Source organism: Oncorhynchus mykiss, chromosome 11 (genome assembly GCF_057628025.1).
Source record: "Oncorhynchus mykiss isolate SJ-2025 chromosome 11, ASM5762802v1, whole genome shotgun sequence".
Classification (NCBI taxonomy): domain Eukaryota; kingdom Metazoa; phylum Chordata; class Actinopteri; order Salmoniformes; family Salmonidae; genus Oncorhynchus; species Oncorhynchus mykiss.
In genome coordinates this window covers 14434201-14456280 of record NC_143032.1, presented here as the reverse complement: position 1 = coordinate 14456280, position 22080 = coordinate 14434201, and the positions used below count along the sequence as shown (strand labels likewise).

General features: G+C 45.1%; 1 protein-coding gene across 7 annotated transcripts; it reads right to left on the bottom strand.

The window, feature by feature from the left end:
* Positions 1 to 341: 341 nt before the first annotated feature.
* oplah (5-oxoprolinase, ATP-hydrolysing) lies at positions 342 to 21667 on the bottom strand. 7 transcript variants are annotated; one of them, XR_016484381.1, is made up of 28 exons: positions 21391 to 21659; positions 19488 to 19743; positions 19071 to 19262; positions 17730 to 17844; positions 16818 to 16941; positions 14701 to 14896; positions 14341 to 14506; positions 12748 to 12886; positions 12352 to 12419; positions 11488 to 11804; positions 11102 to 11214; positions 9656 to 9826; positions 9128 to 9265; positions 8858 to 8996; positions 8535 to 8647; positions 7953 to 8104; positions 5056 to 5580; positions 4475 to 4635; positions 4163 to 4264; positions 3873 to 4047; positions 3317 to 3501; positions 3035 to 3181; positions 2531 to 2665; positions 2085 to 2234; positions 1799 to 1956; positions 1500 to 1660; positions 1251 to 1348; positions 342 to 1099 (listed from the first exon to the last, which is right to left on the bottom strand). XR_016484381.1 is itself a non-coding variant. In XM_036934935.2 (27 exons), exons 2-27 carry the CDS (start codon positions 19656 to 19658, stop codon positions 941 to 943), a joined length of 3945 nt encoding a protein of 1314 aa, XP_036790830.2. In that variant the 5' UTR covers positions 19659 to 19743; positions 21391 to 21667; the 3' UTR covers positions 342 to 940. The 7 variants fall into 7 exon arrangements, 6 of the variants coding, with proteins under 6 accessions (XP_036790830.2, XP_036790832.2, XP_090045597.1 ...); XM_036934935.2 differs by lacking the exon at positions 5056 to 5580 and having other exon boundaries at positions 21391 to 21667; XM_036934937.2 differs by lacking the exon at positions 5056 to 5580 and having other exon boundaries at positions 19488 to 19659; positions 21391 to 21646.
* Positions 21668 to 22080: the final 413 nt, after the last annotated feature.

The window sequence follows — 22080 nt, the reverse complement described above, 5'->3', positions numbered from 1 at the left end:
ACTAGAGGGGTCAGTCATTTTGGCGTGTGTGTTTGTAAATTTTGATAACTACTTTCCTTGGTTCTCTGGGAGACTCAATTGCATACTCCTTGCTGCCTCAACCCATTGGATGAGCAATGAGTTTTGAGAAGGAGAGTATGCAATTGAGATGCTCCCTGTTGTCAGGGCTGTGCTCGAACTGCTACTGTAAAACCTACTGAATGTTTTAAATGGCGTCATTTTTCAATAAATAAATGGCAAGCTTTCAAATGTATTGAATTGGTAACACATAACTGCATGTATCCATCTCCAAACTAGTTGTATAATAATGGAATGAAAGTCAAAGTTCCACACAGAACAAATCCAATGCAGCGATTTACTGTATCCATCTGATCCAAAGGTCGGCTAGTCTTCGTTACATCAACAGATTTGAAGAGTAATGTTTCAAGTCTAGTTAGTTAACACCCTTGAAGCCATACAACTGTATAATCTAGTGTTGCTTTTACATCCTGTTTCTAATCAGTTGTGGTGAGAGGCAGCAGACTAGATGTCTACAGATAGCTTTAACACACTGCCTAAGCTTAAAGGAAAATACAACAAACGATACTGTTGACACAGGTTAACCCTTGACCTGAATGAATCTAGGGCTAAAGGTTTACTGTCTTCAGAGGATTAACTCCCCTACCGGTGAAACAATTTCCATGTTTGTCTCTGTGCAAACTCAAAAGTACTGTAAAGCACTAGCATCCTTTTAAACACCGTAGTATGGGTTGTTGACTACAGACATGAAAAAAAAGGCATTGCTCAAGGCCTAAAAACGGGACATGAATGCATTAGCATTTAATGCTCTCTCCAGCCTTCATTGTTGTCTCCATCTTTGGCGGAGTTTCTCAGCACATCTCATCTTAGTGGAACTGTGTTTCTAGGTCTCTCCCCTCCAGCCCTGGCCTGTCGCCTGTCCTCATACACCCTCCTGTGCCATGCGATACTCAAACACACTGCCCCTCTCAGAGAAGTTGTCATTGAAGCGCCTGCGCTTTTTAAGGAGTCTTCCATCCCCAGCTGTTTGCTTGTCCTCACCATATCCACCTCCACCAGGTGTGTACAGGCAAAACATATCCTGCAACACAGAAACACACAGATGGACAGTTTGGTAATCAACACACATACTCAGAACAAAAGACAAGACGAGTACAATGCAAGAACACCAACAGGCCCATACAGATGTGCCACACAGACAAACTCTGACAGCCATGACAGTCTAGTCTCACCCCGGGTTCCAGGCTCACAGTGGTCTTGGCCCCCAGGTTGAGAACCCTTCCATCTGCTCTGTGGAGCTGGTTCAGGCCTGATGCCCCACAGTCACCCCCTAAGAGAGAGAACAGAATACAACAAACCATAGAAGATGTTATGACTAGAAGACATGGCGGTACAAAACAACAGACAGCTACTCAATCAAAACTACACAGACATTATCATACTAAATAAGGTCATTGGAGAGGTCATAGGTGAGAGATTACCATGGAGACCATAGGGTCGGGTGGAGCGCCTCTCTGTCAGAACTGACAGGACCACCTTATTCCTGAACAGGAGCTTCCGGATCACCCCGTCGCCCCCACGGTACTCCCCTGCACCCCCCGAGCCGGGCCGCAGGGAGAAGTGCTCCAGAACCACAGGGTACCTGAGAATCAGATCAACAGGACAGAAGAAATGATTGCTAGCCAACTAGGTTAAAGACAACTACAATGGAACTGAATGTTAAGGCATTGCCTTTCTCACTGTAGAAGGTTAAAGCCTCTATTATAAATCCTCCACCCACCTCTTCTCCAGAATCTCTGGGTCGGTGATACGTGTGTTAGTCATGTGACTGTGGACACCACTCCGCCCAGTCCAGCCTGGACCAGCACCTGCTCCCCCGGCAACCGTCTCGTAGTAACCGCTCCCCTCGCTACCGAAAGTCACATTGTTCATGCAGCCCTGAGTGAGTGAGAAGAAACGAGAGAGGGAGGGCTGGTAACACTCAAACATCAAGACTATTGCTCCATCTGGAACTGTAGCAGGACTCTCCAGTAGCAGGACTCTCCAGTAGCAGCTCTCTCTCCTACCTGTGAGGCAGCGCAGACCTCGAAGGCACGGAAGATGACATCAACCACCCGTTGTGACGTCAGCACATTCCCCCCCACCACAGCGGCATTCTGGGAAGGCTGAAGAATGGAGCCGCTGGGAATGATGACCTTGATTGGAGTGAGACAGCCCTGAGAGACAGTGGTTTAATTAATACATTCTCCATATAGAGACACTGTTTCACATATCATAATAATAATAATAATATTATGTTGCCACATTCTGCATTCAGTGCAGACATGTCATTAGAAGTGATCATATCACCTAAAGGACAACTCTTCCATACAAAAGAAACCTAGAGCTGTTGGTATACTGAGCCCAAACTTCAATGTTGCAGTATCCATGATCCCCCACCAGAGGTCCTAGCATATGTTTCCCATTACTGACTTTGTTCTGTGGTAGATTGAGAATGTGAACGGTGTCTGACCTGGTTGAGGGGGATGTCTTGGCCCACCATGCAGCGCAGGCAGTAGATGAGGGCAGAGAAGGTGATGGCACGAGGGGCGTTGCAGTTCCCCCACACCTCTGTCCCCGTCCCTGTGAAGTCAAACACTGCACTGCCCTGGGAGGGACGATAGCGAGATACAGGGATAGAGAGAACGAGAGAGAGAGAGAGAGAGAGAGAGGGATCAAGGGATAGAGAACGAGGGATAAAGAGAATGAGAGAGAGAGAGAACGAGAGATAGAGAGAACGAGAGAGAGGGATAGAGGGAACAAGAAAGGAGCAGTAATGTTGATTAACATTAACAGTAGTTTTTGCCCAGTCTTGATGGTGGGTAGCACACTGGTTGCCAGATCTGTCTATTTCAACCAACACTTCTCTCGTATTCGTAGGCCTGACAAACACGAAAGAGCAAGAGGAGTTTGCTCCAGTACAAACAGATTTGGCGCCCCAGCCATGCTAGATGGGCAGTATTAGATCTCCACCCACCTCGTTCTCATTAATCTGGACCCGCAATCTGATTGGTGTTCCATCGTCCATGAAGTCCTCTGCCTCCACCTCCAAGGAGCCCGTCTGTTTCTGCCGGCAACGGGCAAACTCTTTCAACATGTCTCTCACCGCCAGCTCTGCATTGGTCTGGAATCACACACACACCTGAACAGGAATGCTGACCACTCCATTTATAATGTGATATGATGACCTTAGAATCCAAATAAAGCTAATACAATACAGCCCAACTGAAAGAAGCATCTCACAGTGACGTCCTCTCACCTGGATGTACCCCATGTAGGCCTGCACCACAGCCAGCCCATAGCTGTCAATCAGCTCCCCCACCAGCGTGCTCCCTCGCTGATTGGCTGCCACTTGAGCTCGCAGGTCTGACAGGTTGTCATGGAGATTGCGAGTCCCAGAGCAGTCTGGGTACTGAGCCGGAGCCATGAGAGCTTCCGTTACAGCTGACAAAGGAGGAGAAAGAAATAAAGAGAGAGAGAAAGAAATAAAGAGAGAGAGAGAGAAATAAAGAGAGAGAGAGAGAGAGAGATCAGTACAATGCCATGGAAACGTTATTTCAAAACAGATTCCTGGAGTGCTTTGAATTCCTAGGATTTAAGCGAGTCAGACAAGTCTCATGGTGTGTTTAGTGAATCTCAACATATCCTATTGTGACTATAGCTTTACACTGAAAGCCACTGCTACCAACATCTCCTGGCTACAACACATTATACAGCCAACTGATAACAACACACTATCTCAATGGTGCCAAGCAGATATTATAACATATTGGCTCTCCCTTTCACAAGGGTTCCTCTCTGTAGAATTTCCTCACCCTCCTCCTGGAAGACTCCAGCAGTGACCAGTTTGAAGGAGGTGAAGACAGCACCCTCCTGCTGCAGGGAGGTGGAGTGGGGGGGCATGGAGCCCGGGGTAATCCCCCCGATGTCTGCATGGTGCCCCCTACTGGCCACAAAGAACACTGGCCCACTCACACCACTCCTGAACACCTGAGAGGGACAGAGAGCGCGATATATAGTGATAAGGGGCTCTAGGCCCCCACAACACGGGCTCCAGGCCCCCGACTCCACCTCATGTTTCTAGGGACTAATCAGTGAAACTCACCGGTGTGATGACAGTGAGGTCAGGGAGGTGACTGCCTCCTGCACATGGATGGTTACTCAGAATCACATCACCCTCTTTAATGATGCTCCCTATGGATTTGATCTGTAGATGACAAGGATAGAAATAAGGAAAACGGGACAGAGAGACATGACAATATACTCTTCCTGGCTTAGTGTGAGAATGTCTCCAATTCCCCAAATACTTGCTTAGTATGTTTTGCAGACTTTGAATAGATTGTTAAAGCAGTGAATTGTCATGTTTGAATAGATTGTTAAAGCAGTGAATTGTCCTGCTTGCAGTGATCGTCCAGACCTGGTACTGGACGGTCTCCTGCATGGCTCCCAGGTGAACAGGGATGTGTGGTGCGTTGGACACCAGGCCTCCGTCAGGACCAAACACAGCGCAGGAAAAGTCCAGACGCTCCTTGATGTTGGTGGAGATGGAGGTTCTCTGGAGCACTCTGCCCATCTGTTCTGTAGATGCATGAGACGATGGGGCATTTAATGGAGATTTCAGGGAAAACTTACAGTGGTGGTTTGCTGTTTTCAGTTAGTTACCTTTCTGTTACTTAAATGGCAATGGTACAGTTGAAGTTGGAAGTTTACATACACTTAGGTCATTAAAACCCATTTATCAACCACTCCACAAATTTCTTGTTAACAAACTATAGTTCTGGCAAGTCGGTTAGGACATCTACTTTGTGCATGACAAGAAATTTTCCAACAATTGTTTACAGGCAGATTATTTCACTTATAATTCACTGTATCACAGTGGGTCAGAAGTTTACATACACTAAGTTGACTGTGCCTTTAAACAGCTTGGAAAATGACAGAAAATGATGTCATGGATTTAGAAGCTTGGAGGTGTACCTGTATATGTATTTCAAGGCCTACCTTCAAACTCAGTGCCACTTTGCTTGACATCATGGGAAATCAAAAGAAATCAGCCAAGACCTCAAAACAGTTTTTTGTAGACCTCCACAATTCTGGTTCATCCTTGGGAGCAATTTCCAAACGTCTGAAGGTACAACGTTTATCTGTACAGTCGTGGCCAAGAGTTTTGAGAATGACACAAATATTACTTTTCACAAAGTCTGTTGCCTCAGTTTGTATGATATTTGCATATACTCCAGAATGTTATGAAGAGTGATCATATGAATTGCAATTAATTGCAAAGTCCCTCTTTGCCATGCAAATGAACTGAATCCCCCCAAAATATTTCCACTGCATTTCAGCCCTGCCACAAAAGGACCAGCTGACATCATGTCAGTGATTCTCTCGCTAACACAGGTGTGTGTTGCCGAGGACAAGGCTGGAGATCACTCTGTCATGCTGGTTGAGTTCGAATAACAGACTGGAATCTTCAAAAAGGAGGGTGGTGCTTGGAATCATTGTTCTTCGTCTGTCAACCAAGGTTACCTGCAAGGAAACACGTGTCGTCATTATTGCTTTGCACAAAAAGGGCTTCACAGGCAAGGATATTGCTGCCAGTAAGACTGCACCTAAATCAACCATTTATCGGATCATCAAGAACTTCAAAGACAGCGGTTCAATTGTTGTGAAGAAGGCTTCAGGGCGCCCAAGAAAGTCCAGCAAGCGCCAGGACCGTCTCCTAAAGTTGATTCAGCTGTGGGATCGGGGCACCTCCAGTACAGAGCTTGCACCAGGAATGGCAGCAGGCAGGTGTGAGTGCATCTGCACGCACAGTGAGGCAAAGACTTTTGGATGATGGCCTGGTGTCAAGAAGGGCAGCAAAGAAGCCACTTCTCTCCAGGAAAAACATCAGGGACAGACTGCAAAAGGTACAGGGATTGGACTGCTGAGGACTGGGGTAAAGTCATTTTCTCTGATGAATCCCCTTTCCGATTGTTTGGGGCATCTGGAAAAAAGCTTGTCCGGAGAAGACAAGGTGAGCGCTACCATCAGTCCTGTGTCATGCCAACAGTAAAGCATCCTGACACCATTCATGTGTGGGGTTGCTTCTCAGCCAAGGGAGTGGGCTTACTCACAATGTTGCCTAAGAACACAGCCATGAATAAAGAATGGTACCAACACATTCTCCGAGAGCAACTTCTCCCAACCATCCAGGAACAGTTTGGTGACGAACAACACCTTTTCCAGCATGATGGAGCACCTTGCCGTAAGACAAAAGTGATAACTAAGTGGCTCGGGGAACAAAACATCAATATTTTGGGTCCATGGCCAGGAAACTCCCCAGACCTCAATCCCATTGAGAACTTGCGGTCAATCCTCAAGAGGAGGGTGGACAAACAAAACCCCACAAATTCTGACACACTCCAAGCATTGATTATGCAAGAATGGGCTGACATCAGTCAGGATGTGGCCCAGAAGTTAATTGACAGCATGCCAGGGAGGATTGCAGAAGTCTTGAAAAAGAAGGGTCAAAACTGCAGATATTGACTCATTGCATCAACTTCATGTAATTGTCAATAAAAGCCTTTGACGCTTATGAAATGCTTATAATTTTACTTCAGTATTCCATAGTAACATCTGACAAAAATATCTAAAGACACTGAGGCAGCAAACTTTGTGGAAATTAATATTTGTGTCATTCTCAAAACCTTTGGCCACGACTGTACAAACAATAGTACGCAAGTATAAATGCCATGGGACCACGCAGCCGTTATACCGCTCAGGAAGGAGACGTGTTCTGTCTCCTAGAGACTTTGGTGCGAAAAGTGCAAATCAATCCCAGAATAACAGCAAAGGACCTTGTGAAGATGCTGGAGGAAACAGGTACAAAAGTATCTGTATCCACAGTAAAACGAGTCCTATATTGACATAACCTGAAAGGTTGCTCAGCAAGGAAGAAGCCGCTGCTCCAAAACGCCATAAAAAAGGCAGACTACGGTTTGCAACTGCACATGGGGACAAAGACTTTTTGGAGAAATTTCCTCTGGTCTGATGAAACAAAAATAGAACTGTTTGGCCATAATGACCATTGTTATGTTTGGAGGGAAAAAGGGGGCTTGCAAGCCGAAGAACACCATCCCAACCGTGAAGCACGGGGGTGGCAGCATCATGTTGTGGGGGTGCTTTGCTGCTGGAGGGACTGCTGCACTTCACAAAATAGATGGCATCATGAAGATGGAAAATTACGTGGATATACTGAAGCAACATCTCAAGACATCAGTCAGGAAGTTAAAGCTTGGTCGCAAATGGGTCTACCAAATGGACAATGACCCCAAGCATACTTCCAAAGTTGTGGCAAAATGGCTTAAGGACAACAAAGTCAAGGTATTGGAGTGGCCATCACAAAGCCCTGACCTCACCCAACTTATTGTGGGAAGCCTGTGGAAGGCTACTCGAAACGTTTGACCCAAGTTAAACAATTTAAAGGCAATGCTACCAAATACTAATTGAGTGTATGTAAACTTATGACCCACTGAGAATGTGATGAAAGAAATAAAAGCTGAAATAAATCAATCACTCTCTACTATTATTCTGACATTTCACATTCTTAAAATAAAGTGGTGATCCTAACTGACCTAAGACAGGGAATTGTTACTTGGATTAAATGTCAGGAATTGTGACAAACTGAGTTTAAATGTATTTGGCTAAGGCGTATAAACTTCCGACTTCAACTGTAAATGGCAATGATTTTCTCCATGACAAGCTTGACACTCCCTAACCCTCATTCTTCTGCATCCTCGACTCCCATCCATTTCCCTCTCAGCTATCCACCCGTTATCCTCTATCCGTTTTCATATTATCCTCTTCATCTTTCCCATCCCCCTCCCTCGGTCCCTCCTCCCTGGGTACTAACGGACCTGCAATGCTCATGAAGCGATGGGAGAAGATGGACAGCTGCACAGTGTTGAGTTCAGTTCCCAGGAGGCAGTGTGGGTCGGAGCCCACAGCGATGCACACATCACCCCCCTCTGTCAGATGGGCCACACAGCTGGGCTCCACCAGGATGGTGCTGGGAGGAAACAACCCAATGACAGCGTCTAAAACAGTACTTACAGAGGACATTACTCTGGTCTATAGCAGTGGTTCTCAATCCTGGTCCTGAGGACCCAAAGGGGCAAACAAAATATGTTTTTGCTCTAGCACTACATCCCTGATTCAAATCATCAAAGCCTGATGAAGAGTTGATGATCAGGTGTGTCGTGCCCAGGGCAAAAACAAACATGGTCACCCCTTTAGGTCCCCAGGACCAGGATTGAGAACCACCGGGCTATAGAATGCCAGCATAATCTAACCCAACGGGTGTAATTCAGTGGCTATTTTAGGCTTGAACACTAATCTGAATTTAGTATTTGCAATGTCATTATTTGTAAATACTCCAAGGTAGCCTTGTCCCTTCTCCCTTCCTGACACTTAAGTGATACAGCATGACAAATACACACCTGTTCTTGTCTATGATGATGGCTGGACCGGGGATATTGTGGTCACATGGCAACTCCTCCCACAGGTAAACACTTGTATCCAGGTAACCATCCTCAAAGTAACACTTGGTTATCTTAGGGATGGAAATTAGGATATATTTGTGAGGTTCCCAGGATGGAGCCATACATTAAATATACAGTAATACTACTTGTTACTCACATAAAAGGAGACTGTATTCACAGCCCCGTAAACACAGGTGAAAAAAGTGACATTACTTTGAGATGTACAGTAAGGAAACCGTGCTTGTGATGATTTGTGACCCTCCAAATACTAATCTCTTTACCGTAGTGGCTTTGAGAATTCCAGATCCCATCTTGGTGTTGGTCACAGATTTGATTCCGGACTTCCCAGAGCCCCTGACTCTGATGTCATCCACCATGATTGGCCGGTCTGGGATGGTGAAGCCAAACTCCTGCAGGTAGCTGGGAAGGAGAGAGGGAGGGAGGGGTAGAGAGGGAACAAGAGGGCTCCGTGAGATGGTTGTAGATGTAAGATCATTGGTTGTTATCATGAAGGAACATTAAGGAGTGAGGGGAAAGGTTCATGTGCTCACCGCTTAGTGAAGGCACTACGGAAGTCCCCTGACTTACAAGACCGAGAGTTGCCGGGGTAACCTGTGGCTGTCACCATAAGAGCACAGTCTGTTTTCTCGTAACGCAGGTGGAGGAAAACCTCAGTGGTTATCTGAGAGCTGAGAGAGAAAGAGAGACAAGAAAGCATTGGTTCCTTCTTAATTATAACCGGTGGTTTGAGCCCTGAATGCTGATTGGCTTAAAGCTGTGGTATATCAGACTGTATACCACCGTTATGACCCAAAATGACTTTTCACTGTTTTAATTACATTGGTAACCAGTTTATAATAGCAATAAGGCATCTCAGGGGTTTGTGGTATATGGCCAATACACCACGGCTAAAGGCTGTATCAAGGCACTCTGCATAGCGTTGTGCATAAGAACAGCCCTTAACCGTGGTATATTGGCCATATACCACACTTCCTCGGGCCATATTTCTTAATTATAGAACCCAGACGATTGAAACGAGGGTGTGTGTGTGTGTGTGTGTGAGTGCTCATGTGTCTGACCTGCTGAAGCCGCGGTCTCTCAGGGTCTCTGTACAACGCTGGGTCAGCTGCTCCACCCTGTGGTCCAGCTCAGAGAAGGAGCGAGGGTTGTACTGCAGAGAGCATGGCTCTTGGACCTCCTCCACCACATCAGCCAGCGCCAGGCCGTAGGCCGACAACACACCACTGTACCTGGGAGGGAGAGATGTTTATTGAAAAATAAAATAGTACTTGTGTAACACCTAAAGAGAAGAAGGAGGAACATTGATTGAGTTTTATTTAATCAAGTGCTGAGCGATTAACCAATTTATTTATTTTTTGTTATTAAACAACTAACTGACCGACGTCGTTTCAATTACTTGAATTCAATTTAGTTTGGGGTCTTTTGTGAGCCCAACATGCCGCTTCTCTAGAGAGAAATCAAATCATTCACAATATATTTTAATATTTTATTGAAACTGAAGTCGAAAAGGGATGTTTTTTCTTCGAACTGACTTTAAAAAGCATTAATCTCTCAGCACTCATTTCATCTAAGGGTGAGACAAGGGAAATGTACCTAACGCTAACTTATACACTATAATACACAGCGTCTAGTGAAAGTCTACACACTCCTTGCAGTCTTCACATTTTGCTGCCTTATCTAAAAAGGGATTCAATTACATTTTTTTTCTTCTAGAGAGATATACACAACCTACTACACATTTACAAAGTGAAAGAAAGTTATAGATAACAAACAATAAAGAAACAAAGATGTTTTGATTGTGTAGGTCTTCACAGCCCAGAGCTGACACTAGGTGAAAGCACCTTCGGCAGCCATTACAGCTGTGAATAAGATTCACTCGCACTTGACTTTTCCCCTTACTAGCACTGACTGTTAGCTACTTTATTGAGGAAAATGTACTTATTATGACTGAGGTTGTCCCACCTAGCTGAATGCCCTAAATCTCTCTGGATAAGAGCGTCTGCTAAATTACTAAAATGTAAATGTAAAATGTACAGTAACGAATCAAACTGTCAAATGACATCGCGAAAGGAACCAACAACCTCCTAGGCACCCGTTTTCCCTGGCCAAACACAAGCCTAGCATTTTCATGCCAGCCTCTCTAGCTCACCCTCACTTTCTCCTTCTCCACCTGTCCCTCCTTGGAATACACAACCACCTGTGTACAAAACTCACTCCCTACTCAGACATGTGTAGACAGGAAACAGGACTCCCTACTCAGACATGTGTAGACAGGAAACAGGACTCCCTACTCAGACATGTGTAGACAGGAAACAGGATTCCCTACTCAGACATGTGTAAGACAGGAAACAGGACTCCCTACTCAGACATGTGTAAGACAGGAAACAGGACTCCCTACTCAGACATGTGTAAGACAGGAAACAGGACTCCCTACTCAAGACATGTGTAAGACAGGAAACAGGACTCCCTACTCAGACATGTGTAAGACAGAAAACAGGACTCACTTGTGAATGAAGACGGTCTTCATACCTAAAGCTTGTGCGATGGCACACGCATGTTGCCCACCTGCTCCACCGAAACATGCCAACACATGCTGAGAGGTGTCATGACCCTTAGCCTACACAGAAAGACAGAGAGAGCAAGCGATAGGGGGAGAGAGAGCGAGAGTCTTTGGAAAAGGCAGCAAAAACTTCTGTTCAACATGGAATTATCAGCAACATCAGAGCACTGCTGTGGTCTAAGAAACAACTCCACTGCTGTAGTCTAACAACAAACTCCGCTGCTTATTTTGAATGTGAAAATGGGACTAATTCAAGTATTTCAACTAATGTCTCTAGTGAAACACCATACTACACAAAAAAAACATCAATATAATCCCTCCCATCAATACCTGTGTCAGTGCTCTGATGGGACGACACATGGCTTCGTTGGCCACTCTGATAAAACCCATAGCAACTTCCTCCATGCTCATCTCTGATTTGCTGCTCATGACCCTGCTGCTGTTTGAATGGGCGCTTCCGTTGGCGCTGCTCTGGGATTGGTTGGTGTAGAGGAAGTGGTTAATCTCGCGGGTGAGCTGTTGGAAGTGCTCCATGGTTTCCTCGCTGGACAGAGGCTCGTCCTCTCCAGGACCAAAGATCCTGGGGAAGTAGGAGGGGAGCAGGCGGCCCAGAGCCAGGTTGGCATCCGTCACAGTCAGAGGACCACCTATGAAGAACATATAGGAATACCTGGACATTACATCAGGCCTTTGACCACAACTCACAGATTGATGTCTTCTCTGTAGTATTACCAAACCATAAGTGTTCAGAATATAGGCAATGCTATAAATATCACACTTCCACATCAGGAGTCATACCATACCAACAGTAGCAGGAGAAAACTAAATGGTTTTGTAGGTTACTACAGTACTTCACTTGAGCTGTATCCAGAGCTGTTATACAATCTCACATTTCTGTTGGAATTTGGGAGTTATTCCAACTTTTTTAAGCCTTCCCCCCCAGCCACACCATCTTTCTACAGATGGGGTAGGGAAAAGGGACCAGGGAGGAAAAAGCGTCGGCCGTACAGATGTTAAAATGTCTGTACAGTTTAATTTAACTGAGTGGAAAGGATTAAGGATAGAAATCTGTACCAGGGAGAAAAAGGGTAACAGCTCTATTCAACAGAGAAAAGGAGAGGAAAGAAGAGGAGCATGTGTGTGAGACAGAGAGAGGGACAGAGAGAGGGATGGGGTGGGGGGCAGTATTCCTACCCTTTCTGTAGCAGGCTGGTCCTGGATGGGCACCAGCTGACTCTGGACCCACAACAAACATCCCTGACCTGGGAACAAAGAGGGTAGATTTGTGGGGTCACGACTATAATGTCACATTTCCCTCCCTGTAGACTGACTGGACAAGATTGACTTCCACCACATACACAGTCATTCCCTGTGGAAGTCATACATTGCCATCCAATGTTTGTCTAATGGGTTCCTAGGTAGTAACTGTGGGTTAATGGTTTAGCTATGGCAGAACAGTGTGAGCATAAATCACAAACACGAGAAAATAGATATTATACTTCCCAGACCTCCAAGCAACAGACTATGTAAACATACAGTATGCTGAAAGTCCATATTCATACTATGTGTGAACCTGTTGTCCTGACTGACCTGAAGAAGAGGCGGGAGCCACCGCCTGCTGCTACGGTGTTGATGTCTAGCTGTGGGGCCTGCAGGGTGACGCCAGCTGTGGTGGCCTCAAACACGTGCTCATAGTGACCCGCGTAGCGACTCACATCTGTAGACGTGCCTAAAGGGGGCACAGAGTAGCCCAGAGTAGCTGTTAGGGGCACGAAGTGTAAAAGAGCCCAAGTTTCCCTAAATGATGGAATGCTAGGACTTCCTCAGCCCAGTATTAGTGAATAATGTGAGATTTAGTCATCAAGGGCTTCAAAGAAGCCTTTGTCTAACATCCATCAGTACCATTCCTGCTTCCTGCTATGATTGTTTCCTTTTAAACCCTTAAGTTCACACCTCTCTCTCTTCTCAAAGTCAGCAACCCTTTAAGGCGTCTGCATGCTTCCCAGCCAAAACAGTTTGGAAGAGTTGTGTGATGTTTTCGTTCGTTTTGGACTTCGGTAAGGGTTTTTTCAGCTGTTCAGGCACACAATTTTTTTCCCGGGAGGTAAGCCGAAGTCGGTAGTGATAGAAGAATTTGTATGTTTAAGATAATGACTAAAGTATTCCACCCTGAAACCATATAAATTGTATGAAATGTGTTAGAGTCATAATCCAATAATGTGTGTGACTAGACTTTTTAAGACTAGGCCATTGTGTTACTATTTTCTCAATATGGGCAGGGTATAGTTGAGACATTCAAGGACAACTGAATTGTCGACTTGTGATAACGGTGAAATTAATAACTGGAAAGAGGCCTCCCCACACTAGGGAGGTGAAAAACTGTTAGAAATGGCTAGGCTTGCAGAAGATGATGAAACACATTGCAGAAGTGTGATAAACAATGTATGTGAACTTTGGAAAAATACAGCCCACCTAAAGAGAGGTGGAGATTCTACTGATGTGAGTTCATTTGTGTGTGTGTGCTACAAAAATATTCTGTTCTCATTTTGAAGACAGAGTGTCCTCTGAATAAAGGACTGATATATTGCAGACTGGGACTTTGTCTAGTTCTTCATTAACCAGAGCCTTACAAATCTTGAGTGATAGTTGAGTTCAACCATTGAGATAGCTAAATTCTCGTGATAGGTAGTCAAAGTCTATTTGTTGATGATTGGTCAACAGTAGGGATTCTTCAATAAAGTATTTGTTGTCATTCAACTAATTTTCATGCAAATGTTTTCATTGAGAAATACTGCAACAAACATTTTAGATGTAAAAATGCGCGACTAAGATCCTCGGCAAAAAGGTCAAAATGTATCACCGATTTCGTGAGTCATCTTCGAATAATTCTGACTCTTTGCTAGGAAGTGTATACTGGCTACGGAGTCTCAAAATGGACAAACAGTAGTATTTTTGCTTTTTTCTCATTTTTCATGCGAAGGTCTTTTAAGGGATTATGCGAGTACACTCGTTCAGTTCATCTAGACAACTTCAGCTAGTCACCAACTGAACAGAAGCATGCTGACGCCTTTACCCTCTTCCCCTGTCCTCATGCTATATAGGCTGCATATGGCCCCTCCACCCCTTTAGCCGTTTCCTTCTTTTCCATTGTGCCCCCCCACTACATCCTGTGCTCCTCCTCACCCCCCATGTCGAACCCAATGACGGGCTTGTTCTCTGTCTGGCTGTAGGAGGTGATGGCGTAGCCCACCACCCCCCCCGCGGGCCCAGACAGCACAGCCCGGGACCCACAGAACTGCTCCATGGGGGTGAGACCGCCATCAGACTGCATGAAGAGAACACTCACACCCTACAGTTGAGAGAGAGGCGGAGGGAGTACAGGAGGTTGAGCGAGGCAGTCTTTTCAAGGTGTGTAGCTATACAGAATGTAAAGCTACACAAGAGTATGATCTCTCTGCACACCTATGAGTGCTCAGTAAATACAGCTACACAACATTATGTTAACATAACAAAACACATTTATTTACAAAAACACTGACTAACCTCCAGTCCACCTCTGAAGCCAGAGGTGAAGCCTTTCAAGTACTGGCGGATTTTAGGTGTGAGGTAGGCATCAGCGCATACGGTGTACCCGCGTGGCACTGCCCTCACCATGGGCATGACCTCACTGGACAGGGACACTTGGGTGAAACCCAGCCTGCGCGCTAATGACCCAACAGCCTTCTCATGGGCAGACCACCTGACATACAGAGAGAGAGAGACTTCTCACATCAGATTCATTCCATTATGTTCCTGTCCAACATATGAAGTCAGCAAAAAAAGAAACATCCCTTTCTCAGGACCCTGTCTTTCAAAGATCATTCGAAAAAAATCTAAATAACTTCACAGATCTTCATTGTAAAGGGTTTAAACAGTGTTTCCCATGCTTGTTCAATGAACCATAAACAATTCATGAACATGCACCTGTGGAACGGTCATTAAGACACTAACAGCTTACAGACGGTAGGCAATAAAGGTCACAGTTATGAAAACTTAGGACACTAAAGAGCCCTTTCTACTGACTCTGAAAAACACCAAAAGAAAGATGCCTAGGGTCCCTGCTCATCTACGTGAACGTGATTTAGGCATGCTGCAAGGAGGCATGAGGACTGCAGATGTGGCCAGGGCAATAAATTGCAATGTCCGTACTGTGATACACCTAAGACAGCGCTACAGGGAGAGGATGACAGCTGATCATCCTCGCAGTGGCAGACCACGTATAAAAACACCTGCACAGTATTGGTACATCCGAACATCACACCTGCGGGACAGGTACAGAATAGCAACAACAACTGCCCGAGATACACCAGGAACGCACAATCCCTCCATCAGTGCTCAGACTGTCCACAATAGGTTGAGAGAGGCTGGACTGAGGGCTTGTAGGTATGTTGTAAGGCAGGTCCTCACCAGACACCACCAGCAACAACGTCGCCTATGGGCACAAACCCACTGTTGCTGGACCAGACAGGACTGGCAAAAAGTGCTCTTCACTGATGAGTCGCGGTTTTGTCTCACCAGGGGTGATGGTCGGATTTGCGTTTATCGTCGAAGGAATGATCGTTACACCGGGGCCTTTACTCTGGAACGGGATTGATTTGGAGGTAGAGGGTCCATCATGGTCTGGGGCGGTGTGTCACAGCATCATCGGACTGAGCTTGTTGTCATTGCAGGCAATCTCAACGCCGTACGTTACAGGGAAGACATCCTCCTTGGCCAGCGAAGAGCCCGGATCTCAATCCCATTGAGAACGTCTGGGACCTGTTGGATCGGAGGGTGAGGGCTAGGGCCGTTCCCCCCAGAAATGTCCAGGAACTTGCAGGTGCCTTGTTGGAAGAGTGAGGTAATATCTCACAGCAAGAACTGGCAAATCTGGTGCAGTCCATGAGGAGAAGATGCACTGCAGTACTTAATGCAGCTGGTGGCCACACCAGATACTGACTGTTACTTTTGATTTTGAACCCCCCTTTGTTCAGGGACACATTATTCAATTTCTGTTATTCACATGTCTGTGGAAGTTGTTCAGTTTCTGTCTCAGCTGTTGAATCTTTTTATGTTCATACAAATATTTACACATGTTAAGTTTGCTGAAACTAAACGCAGTTGACAGTGAGAGGACGTTTCTGTTTTTGCTGAGTTTAGTACTGTGAGGCAAACTGCAAAGTTGACTCATTAACTCATACAGTATTTTCTTGAAAAGCCTTTCAGTGCTCTCCCTCCTGTTGAAAGGTTGTGTGTTCTGTGGTTATCAGACCTGGCATTAAGCCAGACAGTTCTGAAGGTGCCTTTACAATGTACTTACATCCAGCGACTTTAAATTACTTTACAGTTTGAAACGGAGTAGAAGGAACCCTGTAAATCAACAAATGAGAACTCCCAGAATGGATATAACAACGGAGAGAAACTCAACTTTCGAGATGGCAGGAGAAAAAGCGCAGTGAAGGAGAAGAGGGCCAGTCTTCCTCTACCCTTCTCAGACTGACTGTTCATGACCTTCCACATCTACTACAGTGATCTAACACCAAGAAAAACAGGTAATCTGACACCAGGCACACACAACAACAATCTTTAAAGATAGTAAACTGGGAGAAACTCTTGCTGTCTGGGTTGGCAAGTATACTGACGTGTAGGAGTGTAGCAGCAGAACAGCCAGGCTGTGGATCCCCCGGGACAGGACTCCTCTCAGATCGTCCTCCACACGCTGCATGTCCAGCTCACGCCACACCTCCAGGGAGTCCCCTGTACTGCCTGGAGGACACAGGGCAGAGGTAAGGGACAGGTATATGTGTATGTGTGGATGCAAATGATTAACCCAAGCAGTTACCACTCAAACCTGTCATAAACTTGACATACAGGAGGTAATAGTCCTGTGGGAAATTTGCATCTGAAAATTATATATGTTGAAAAAGCTCTCCTTGTCAGTCATTGCCTGTGCCTCAGTAGGAGCAGGAAACATATCCATATCATTTCCATATCTTGCAGGATATGGTCAAGAATACTGCACTCTCTGTGTTAAAATTTGTGTAATAATTAGTTTATTGTAAAATGGGTATTGTAATAGACTAAATGGTAAAAGACCCAATGCAGCTGTTTTTATCTCAATAGTAAAAAAATAAACAAAAATAGCTTCTTAGCATAGAACAATTTCTCAAGAAGGAATTTTACTAAGACTATCTGGGAGTGGTTTGAGTGGGGAGGGAAAAACTGAAATTGTGCTGTTATTGGCAGGCCACAATTACATCTCACCCAAACAGGCAAACATTTCAGGCTGTCTTTTCAAACAGATCTTACACTAAATCTTCCCTTTCACAGTATTATTCCAACCTCACATTCCAACCTGTTTTCACTTTGTCATTATGGGTTATTGTGTGTAGATTGAGGGGGAAATATTATTTCATCAACTTTAGAATTAGGCTGTAATGTAACAAAATGTGGAAAAAGTCAGGGGATCTGAATACTTTGAATGCACTGTGTGGTGGAGTCTGTGTAGCTGAAGGCCTGCATGTTATTGAGTTACTCCTGTGTAGTGCTGTTACCTGTGACAATACGCTTGGGTTCTTTCCTGGGTAGCTGGCAGCCATCTTGTCTAAGGACAACCCTCTCATCAACCTCAATGACCTCTTCATACAGCACGTCTGGAACAGCCACCTCCTGTCTCACACACACACACACAAAGAGCGTTAAGTTACTCTAACTTGCAAATAATCTAGACTCCCAACTTTATAATTTTAATAAAACAACTCAGTATTGACTATCCATGATGGAAGTTGATATTGGGTAAGAGCTGGCTGTCCTAGAAAAGGAAAAGTTGGGAAATGGTATTAGTCATCACTTACATATAAACCTTAGGACCTCCAACTAAAATGATCAGAGGGCAGGGTCTGCTCCCAAAGGTGCAGCGGACAGCACAAAGCTGTTGCAATATCATTGGATATACGCTAGGTCAGTATGTCACTCGGACCAACAGTAGAACACAGGTCTGGGGACAAACTCCAAGACCAACCCCCATGCGTGTACCTATCCTCCCATTAACTGCCCATGAAACAGTTTTTCTGAGACAGCTGCATGTTCCGTGTCTGCACTGAGTGTTTGTTTATGCACATGTATCTATGCATGTTTTTCATTCTATGCTGCCACACATCTTCCACTAAGCACAAGGTGTATTAATTTAGTCCCTGTTGTGTCCCTCCCAACCCCTTAGCGCTCCCTGACAGGCCCACCTGTCCCTGCTAACAGAATGTAGATCATGTCTGTACTGTGAGCCCAGCAGGAGATGGGAGGGTGCAGCTGTAGTTCCAACAGGTCTCACACAGACCTACTGAGGAGCAGTGATACACTCCAGATGTGCACCCTTACACTCCCATTACAACACAACTAAACACGTTTACACAGTAGAACAATGTCAAAGTATTCATTGAAGAAACAGAGACAATTGTGAGCTCTGCCTCTCAAACCCTTGATGCAATAAATTAGGGACTTTATCTGAAGCAGTATTAGATCCTAATTTAAAGAATCACTTACTACCTTTGTAGGCTTAGTATAAACTTGTTGTGAAAGAGTCTACCTAAACATTACTGAATCATTTGAAACGCTTCAATGATAAGAGTACATTATTCCATTACCAAGCAACATAGTGGAAAAGTGCCCACTGCCACTTGCGTATAGTATAAATCAGCTCTCAGTTAACCGTCCCATTAGCACGGCCGGTATGGAATTGTTCAAGTGAGCATTCATTCATTCATCAATACATTAGTGTCAGACTCCGACAAGGCAGGACAGGACCCCCACCTCACCACCCCAAACAAAGGGCCCTCAAAGCGAAAACTCTATTGTGCGATAGCATCAACCCAGTCTCCATTCCATAGAGAAGCACTAACCAAATCGAAGAGCTTTGGCCGGGCCTGGGTGCCAATATGCAACAGATCCTTGAACCCCTTTGTGACCAGGAGGGCAGTCCGCTCTCCCTGCCTCTCCAGCAGGGCATTGGTCGCCACTGTGGTGCCCATCCTGATCCAGCCAATCAGGGATGTCTCCACAGGCTGTTCCCTGGGAAATGCCTGCCCAGTCTCCTGTGAACATAGCAGGATGTAGTGGGGGGGGGGGTTAGAGAGGATCACACATTAAGCACTGGTTTACCTCGTCTGCTGACGTCATGTCTGATCTCAGCTTGTCACAAGCTTTAACTAAAACTACTCTTCCTGCTCTCTTAATTTCTCCATAAACTACCTCTCTCTCATCTGTCTATTCCTTAGTCCTTTAATTCCTCTCCCCGTCTCTCCAGAGTTCCGTCTCACCTCCGCCAGAACCCTGCGGATCCCCTCAGTTGGAGCGTCTTTGTAGTTCTGGGGGTCGTGGGACAGCAGTTTCAGGACCCTTTCCCGGCCGTCAGGTAATCGGGCAAAGACGTCAGTGAAAGTACCACCACGGTCGATAGCAAAGTCAAACTTCCCTTCAGTCTCTGTCATCCTGAAGAAATGAAGGATGGACAGAGAACTGCTGCTCCTGAAATCCTGGACAAAACTACTCACTCAAGATGCAGTAATCTGGTTTCTGGAGAGATAGAGATATTTACAGTACCAGTCAAAAGTTTGGAGTTTTTTTTTTTTTTACTATTTTCTACATTGTTTAATAATAGTGAAGACATCACTATGTGATAACACGTGTGGAATCGTGTAGTTAAAGTGTTAAATCAAAATCTATTTTATATGTTAGATTCTTCAAAGTAGCCACCCTTTGCCTTGACAGCTTTTCACACTCTTGGCATTCTCTCAACCAGCTTCATGAGGTAGTCACCTGGAATTAATTTCAATTAACAGGTGTGCCTTGTTAAAAAGTTAATTTGTGGAATTGATTTCCTTCTTAATGCGTTTGAGCCAATCAGTTGTGTTGTGACATGGTAAGGGTGGAATAAAGAAGATAGCCCTATTTGGTAAAAGACCAAATCCATATTACGGCAAGGACAGCTCAAATAAGTAACTGTTCAGAGGAGACTGTGTGAATCAGACCTTCATGGCTGAATTGCTGCAAAGAAACCACTACTAATGGACACTAATAAGAAGAAGAGACGTGCTTGGGCCAAGAAATATGAGCAATGGACATTAGACCAGTTGAAGTCTATCCTTTGGTCTGATGAGTCCAAATTTTTTATTTTTGGTTCCAACCGCCGTGTCTTTGTGAGACGCGGAGTAGGTGAACGGATGATTTCTGCATGTGTGGTTCCCACTGTGAAGCATGGAGGAGGAGGTGGTGTGATGGAGCTTTGTTGGTGACACTGTCTGTGAACTATTTAGAATTTATGGCACACTTAACCAGAATGGCTACCACAGCATTCTGCAGTGATACGCCATCCCATCTGGTTTGCGCTTTGTTTTCGACAGGACAATGACCCAAAACACTCCTCCAGGCTGTGTAAGGGCTATTTGACCAAGAAGGAGAGTGATGGAGAGCTGCATCAGAAGACCTGGCCTCAAACCAATTGAGATGGTTTGGGATGAGTGGGACCACAGAGTGAAGGAAAAGCAGCCTACAAGTGCTCACTCAGCATTCTAAGTGAAGCTGGTTGAGAGAATGCCAAGAGTGTGCAAAGCTGTTATCAAGACAAAGGGTGGCTACTTTGAAGAATCTAAAATATATTTAGATTTGTTTAACACTTTTTTGGTTACTACATGATTCCATGTGTTATTTCATGGTTTTGATGTCTTCAGTGGTTCCACTACTGCATGTGCCACAGCAAATATATACCATATGCTACCAGAAGATTTGAAGACATAAGTGCACTTAATAGTGGTTTTGCACATATTACTATATTATAGCCCCTTATGTATATTATGTGTTTACTAGACTACGCCGAGAAAGCGCTAACTGGAGAACAGTCTGGTGAGGACGGATGCAGTTTGTATCGCAGGCATGCAGTCTTTATCAATCGGCAATATTGTGCACTATTCTATTCATACAGAAAACTGTCATGAGCAATACATTTGACTAAATCAATGCAGCAATTACTATATTATTATCCTAATTGCTTTGGTCATAAATGACGGATTTCCAAATGTATGTAGGTCGTTCATTAGTCACTGATCCACGAGCGACCACTTTGTACTGCCGGTGTAGTGGTAGGTTGGCATGGCTTTAATACATTTTTCTCGGTCAGTTTTTAAAAGTTGAGTGGGTAATTTTCCGATCTTTAGGGCTACTTACGAGTCTTCTTGCTCTGGGTTTATCACTGATGATCCGATGTGTCGCAAATCCTTGCCAGTCGTCTATCGTCCTTTGCCGTTCTCCTTCCTCCCTCTCACCTCAATGCTGGAGATCTCTGCTCTGGTTACCAAAGTCAGTGTGGTTTCTAATTTACTAAAGACTACACTCCACCCCTTTGCCTTCGGGCTCTACTTATTCGACATGGCGGTCCGCAAACAAACGTTTAGGCTACGTGCATGTGTAACAGGGTTATATTGGTGATTCCCCTTGCCACTTTATTGTTAAGCCAATGGGTTTTTGGTTTGAGTTTGTTTTGCCTTCACCTACTCAACATGGCATCTTATTGGCTGGTTTGCGTAGCTTGCTTACGAGGGGGGATGTTCCAGTTAGAATCGTCCCAGTGAACAAGCACCAAACCAGCGTGCGTGAATGCAGAGTTGGATGGTGAGACGTGCATTGCATGACGTGCAATTTTGTGTCGTTCTTATCAGAATAAAGCTACATGACTGGTGCTACATGTTGGAGTTCCGTGTCGATGACTGATTGAACACAACGCAAGACGAGTACTGTTACAGTGGTGCCGTGACCGTTCTTCTGGATCGGATCATCCTTCGCTGGATTTCCATCTCAGAACTTCGCCGTGGTTGCCGTTGAAGAATCAGATAAGACGTTGCTGGTGCAGTTTATGGC

Bases quoted from the DNA above. Each gene is read 5' to 3' on its own strand.
- oplah (XM_036934935.2), bottom strand. From the start codon at position 19,658: ATGACAGAGACTGAAGGGAAGTTTGACTTTGCTATCGACCGTGGTGGT. The intron at 19,263-19,487 runs GTGAGACGGAAC...CTATGTTCACAG, and splicing joins TCCGCAGGGTTCTGGCGGAG to GAGACTGGGCAGGCATTTCC. The intron at 14,507-14,700 runs GTTAGTCAGTGT...TCTCAACTGTAG, and splicing joins GCTTCAGAGGTGGACTGGAG to GGTGTGAGTGTTCTCTTCAT.